General features: G+C 58.1%; 1 protein-coding gene and 1 pseudogene across 1 annotated transcript in view; one reads left to right on the top strand and one right to left on the bottom strand.

The window, feature by feature from the left end:
• Positions 1 to 2,559, bottom strand: part of LOC112551816 — a 3,199-nt pseudogene extending 640 nt beyond the window's left edge.
• A 1,497-nt stretch (positions 2,560 to 4,056) lies between these two features.
• Positions 4,057 to 5,470, top strand: part of BATF2 (basic leucine zipper ATF-like transcription factor 2) — a 5,980-nt gene continuing 4,566 nt past the window's right edge. Inside the window, exons 1-2 of the mRNA XM_025214962.1 lie at positions 4,057 to 4,685; positions 5,384 to 5,470. The exon at positions 5,384 to 5,470 is cut by the window's right edge and continues 10 nt beyond it. Of these exons, the coding sequence (XP_025070747.1) occupies positions 4,629 to 4,685; positions 5,384 to 5,470 (144 nt within the window). The 5' untranslated portion in view covers positions 4,057 to 4,628. The remainder of the gene's footprint in view (positions 4,686 to 5,383) is intronic.

Here is a 5,470-nt window from a genome sequence, read left to right as displayed (position 1 = left end):
GGAAAGAGATGGGGGTATCTCCTTCTCACACCATTACCTGGGCAGTGCAGGGCCCATCCGGAGGCATCGTCAAACAAGATGCGGGGGCAGCAGGCTTCCCTGGACAAGGCAGGTAGATTTGGGGGTGGGAAGAAAGACAAGAGGGAGAGAGACAAGCTGATTATGGATGATCACCTGTCCAGCCAGATCTCGTTAGTGCTAAAGATCCCCTGCATTAACCAAGGGGAGGGGGTGGCAGAAAGGTGACAGTGTTGTGATAGGAGTTGATGGCACCAAGGACCTGAAGCTGATGGAAGATAGAGGGTTGGTGGGATGGGGGGTCACCCTATGCTCCCTGTACCCCAGAACGCCCTCAGGCAGCCGCCGATGGGAAGGAGACGAGAGCTGCAGAAGCAGGCACAAGTTCCCACTCAGCTGAACTGCAAGCGCTTATTTCCATATGCCCCCCCTGTGCCTCAGTTTCCCTGACTTGGAATCGCAGACCCCAAGAGCGATGGGGCTGGAAGGGATTTCCCCACAGGTCTGGGTATTCGGTGGTGGGCGGAGAAGCAGGGAGAGGTCTGGGAGCTCCGTGATAATTAGCCTCCTATCGCTACCTGGCTTTACATTGATGGAGCCGTGGAGAACACAGGCTGGGCCTGGTTGGTCTGTGTGGTGGGTGCGTGGCTGGACCTGGGACACAGGATTGGACCGGTGTGCAACTCAGACCCAGCACACGGGAGGAGGCTCCAGGACCTGGTACATGGGATTGGACACAGCACGTGGGATCTGGGGCCCTGCACATGGGCTCCAGGACCTGGTACATGGCTCTGGTTCTGGGGCGGCTGCAGACCCCACACAGGATCTGATCTGGCCCATGGCGGCCACCCATGCATCTGCTTCTTGCCACAGAGTAAGACCCAGGATAAGTTAACTCTGGGGTAAACTGTGCCTCAGCTTTCCCATGTTCAAGGGAGCTTTGGCATGCTTAAGTGGCCCAGCCTCTTCTCAGCCCAGCACCCAGGCTCCCTCCATGCCCTTTATACAAGGGTTTGATCCAGGGAGGGACCGTGGAGGTCAGCAGATCCTAACTCTCTGCCCCACACCAAATCTCACTGAAGGGAATCTAGGTTACATTCCACACACACACAGAGCCACTGGTCCCTGGCCCAGCTCCGCAGTGGGGGTGGGTATTGGAGACCCCCATTTCCCTCCAATCACAGGCTCATCCCAGCCCCTGAAGCCAGGAGCTGGGGGTCGCTTACTGTTTAGCTCACAGTAAGCCTAAGAGCTCTGGGCGCACTGCACCACAGACTTGGTGCAGCAGCCCGGTATGGCGAGCAGGCCGCGGCATAGCTCGTCTGCCCGTACCCCTGGCCACAGGTCTGGGCAGACACGGCACAAAGAGCTCCTCTCATGGCAGCTTGCTCATGCAAAAGAACGTAAGAGCTGCACAGACGGGGTCAGACCCTAGGTCCATCTTGCCCAGTCTCCTCTGTCCATGGCAGCAGAGCAGAGGCCGGGAGGGAGAGTGACTGGGTCTGAGCAGGATTTCCCCCCCCTTGTTCCTCTCTCACTTGCAGCCTCCAGCACTTGAGGCCCAGGACGCTCCGATTCAGAGGCCGTGCCCCTAAACCCCCATGCTCCATAGCTCCTGATGCCTCTTTCCTCCAAGAATGAGGCCAATCCCTCGGTGGACCCCTCGTTCTTGTCTGGTGACAGTTAGTCCCTAACAAATCCCTATAACAATGATCCCTATAATCATAGTAAATCTTGCTGCTGTTTAGCACATTGTAAACCCTTGTCCTGTCCCCCCTCAAGTGACTCTTTTCTAAACGGAACAGGCCCGGCCTTGTTCATCTCTCCCTCCCAGCCCACGAATCAGCCTTGCTGCCCTCCTCTACTTCTCCTAGGTGAAGCGCCCCGTCATACCAGGCCTGCAGCGCCCCATAATACCCAGGGGCATAAAGCAGGTGCTGGCAGGGGTGGACGTAGTCAGCAGGTGTGGTGGGGGGTCTTGAGCCCCGTTGCTCTGGGGGAGGAGGAAGAGGAGCTTTCTGTGCACGTGGGGGTGTCACGCAGGTGGACGATGCCTTCCGTGGTGTCCCCCTCCACGGGTGCGACGGCGAAGGTCTGGAGGACGTTGCAGGAGCCGTAGGGCTTGGAGAGGCCCCACAGCTCGGCCCCCAGGAAGATCGTCCCCAAGGCTGGGCCTTGCCCTTGAGGGGAGAGAGGAGGGTTAGGGGCTGGGAGGACTCCAGCGGGCCCCGGCCCCCACCCCGGTTCCCAACATGCCCCTTCCCTGGTTCCAGGGATCTCACCCCCCTCCCGCACCGGGACAGCCCGCAGGGGCTCCCCAGCACCCCCGTCCCCAAGCCTGCGCCCCTCAGCCCGCAGCCATGGGGGGGGGGTCACCCCAGGACCCCTCCCCCACACAGTAGGGTTCCCCCTGGCTCCCCTGTATTGCAAGGGTCACCCCAGCACTCCTCCCCCCACTCCCACCTCCCACACAGGGGGTCCCCCCTTTCATCTCCAAGCCCCTCCCCCACGATGGGGCTGTGGCCCTGCCCCATTCCCAGGCACGCACTCACCCCATGGCGCCCACGCAAAATGGCGGCCGCCTCACTTCCGGTGCCGGGACCGGAAGTGGCTATGTACGCCAGGTCTCCCCCCCCCCCCGTTTACCCTGAAGCGGGGCGGCGCCATTTTGGCCGACTCGCGTGAAATAAGTTCCGTTGCCCCGGGCCCGTTACAGTGGCGTGAAATAAGTCACGGGGGGAAAGGGGCTTGCTCTTACCGTATTTCTTGTATACGATGCGACGCAAACTCCCAGCAGTTGGGTTGGTTGTTTTAGCTGTGCGATTTCTGCCAGAAAATAGGCCGTGAATTAAGTCACCAGGGGAAACGGCTGTTACCGTACGTCTCTCATATAATGTGCACCACACCCTCCAGCTGCTCAGTTATTTTTTTTTGTAAGGTGTGTGCTGTGTTCCAGAAAATACGGTAGATCCGGGGGGGCTGTGACATCTGTCGCCATTGCTCCCCGCACTTACCATATTTCAAATATATTACTGAGCATGAAACTCCCAGCAGCTGCTTTAATATATATTTTTAAGGTGTGCGTTATATACCAGAAATTATGGTAAATCATGGGGGGGGGGGGTTGACACAACTGTTCTTACCTTATTTATCATATATAACGTGCACTACAATTCCCAGGGTTTTTTTACTGTGTGTATGCTTGAAAATACAGTAGCCCGCCAGGCTACCATATAAGTAGCCCTGCTCTTACCATATTTATTATATATAATGTGCATCAAACTCCCAGGAGCTGATGCTCTTAAAAAAACAGGAATGTGGTAGGCTAGAAAATGCAGTAGACTGCATGCAATAAGTCAGGGTTGTGCAAGGGCAAGGGCACCATATTGCTCCTAAGATGAGGGCACATGGGAAACAAACCCGGAGGGATTCAGGCCTAGAGAACAAGGGCTCCTGGGATGAGATCCCAGCTGGCTTTGCCCATGGGAGACGGGGCCCAGTGATCTTCTGCGTGTCTCTGGTGCATAAGACAACACACTTCACCCAAGATGGAGAAGGATGAAAGCTTCCTGGAGGAAGATAAGTGGGGGCGGGGGGAAGAAGCTTCATTAGTGTGAGACTTAATTATTTCCCTCCAACCCTTCCCAGATAGGTTGATCAATGATTAACAAACCAACCCAGGTTTCCCACACATCGTTCCCCTGCCCAGAAACACCCTTCCAAGGATGCCAGGAAGGATATGGGAGTGGTCAGATTTGTCCAGCAGAGGAGGAACACACGCAAGCACACGTGCGCACACACATCCCTGGAGACTGGGACAGACGCACACACATACATATGCACACATGCACATACAGAACCCAGCAGTCCAGGATGGATGGATGGATGAACACACACACACACAGAAAATGAAGGGTCTGGAACACGGACACACACACATGCCCCCCCCCCTCCGAACCCATGCATCCAGGACACACACACACACACACGGGTCACAATCCAGCCATTCCCACCCCCTTCCCACCCTCCCTCTTCCCATGAGCGTTTCACTCTCTCACAACTACCCCTTGGCTCCCCCCAGGCATGAAGATCCCCCTTTCCCCATCCAGCCCCTGCACCCGGGAGGGGGAGTTGTATGTCTCAGCTGGGGGGTCCCCATCCCTGTGTGAGCCATGTGCAATGGAGGAGGGGGCCTCTCCAAGGTCAGGAGAGGGTCCTGGCTGGGGGCTCCCTGCCCCATGCAAGGCTCCTGTGAGGGAGTGGGGGAGGCTCCCCACCCTTGTGCAAGTCCCGTGCGAGGAGTGGGGGGGTGTCTCCAGGGCTGGGGGGGAGGGAGGAATCCAAGCTGGGAGGCAGCAGGGGGGGTCCCCAGCCCTGTGCGAGGCCCGTGTGAGGGAGGGGGGCGTCTCCGGGGTCAGGCCGATGGAGCAGGAAATTCCAGCCACGTGTCGCAGGCTCTTCTGGGCAAAGGCCCCGTTTAGGATAAACCGAAACCTGGGAGGCTACAAAGGACCAGGCGTCACTGTCACACACACACTCGGGCGCCAGCCTCGTGCGAGAGGCTGGACCTTGGGCTCGCACACGCACTCCCCTACCCCTCCCAGGCCAGCATGGAGGGGACCCTGGTGGCCTGGAGTGGCAGCTCAGACGACTCACAAGGGGTGGTGGTGAGTGTGCGGACACATGCATGTGTGTGGGGGGGCCGGGTGTCGGGGTGGAAAGGGAGGGGGGAGGGGTGGGGTCGGAGATAGGGTGCAGGTGGGTGGGTGTCGGACACCTGGGTTGTGTCTGTGTGTGCGTGTCCCAGGCACCTGGGTTCTCAGTGTGTGTATTCGGGACACCTGGTGTGAGTGTGTGCCCATTCTGGATGTCTGGGTTCTCAGTGCGTGTGTGCACACTTGTGTGCCCATGTCTCAGATGCCTAAGTTCTGTGTGTGTGTGTGTGTGTGTGTGTGTGTGTGTGTGTACAGTGGGGGGGAACGGGACGCCTGGGTCCTGCAGGTTGTGTGTGTGCATGTCCTGGATGCCTGGGTTCTGCGTGTGTGCACACACGCGTGTGTGCTTATCCCAGATGTCTGGGGTCTCTGTGCATATGTGTCCCCCAAATGCCTGGGTTTCTGGTGTGTGTGTGTGTGCGCACCCGTGTCCCAGATGCCTGGGTTTTGTGTGTGTGTGTGTGTGTGTGTGTGTGTGTGCATCTCCCAGATACCTGGGTTCCCCGTGTATATGTCTGTGTGTGTGTATCTCCTTGGTGTCTGGGTTCTTAGTGTGTGTGTCGTGGATGCCTGGGTTGTGTGCACACATGTGTATGTGTGTGCGTGCACCCCAGATGCCTGGGTTTCATGTTCTCACCCCCCCCTTCCAGGACCCCTCGGACACGAAGCAGCAGAGGCGGCGGCAGAGGAACCGGGTGGCTGCTCAGAGGAGCCGCAAGAAGCACACTAAGAAGGCC

The sequence above is a fragment of the Alligator sinensis genome, unplaced genomic scaffold (genome assembly GCF_000455745.1).
Source record: "Alligator sinensis unplaced genomic scaffold, ASM45574v1 scaffold1302_1, whole genome shotgun sequence".
Lineage (NCBI taxonomy): Eukaryota > Metazoa > Chordata > Crocodylia > Alligatoridae > Alligator > Alligator sinensis.
The sequence above is the reverse complement of the archived record's forward strand: the minus strand, read 5'-3'. Positions and strand labels throughout refer to the sequence as shown.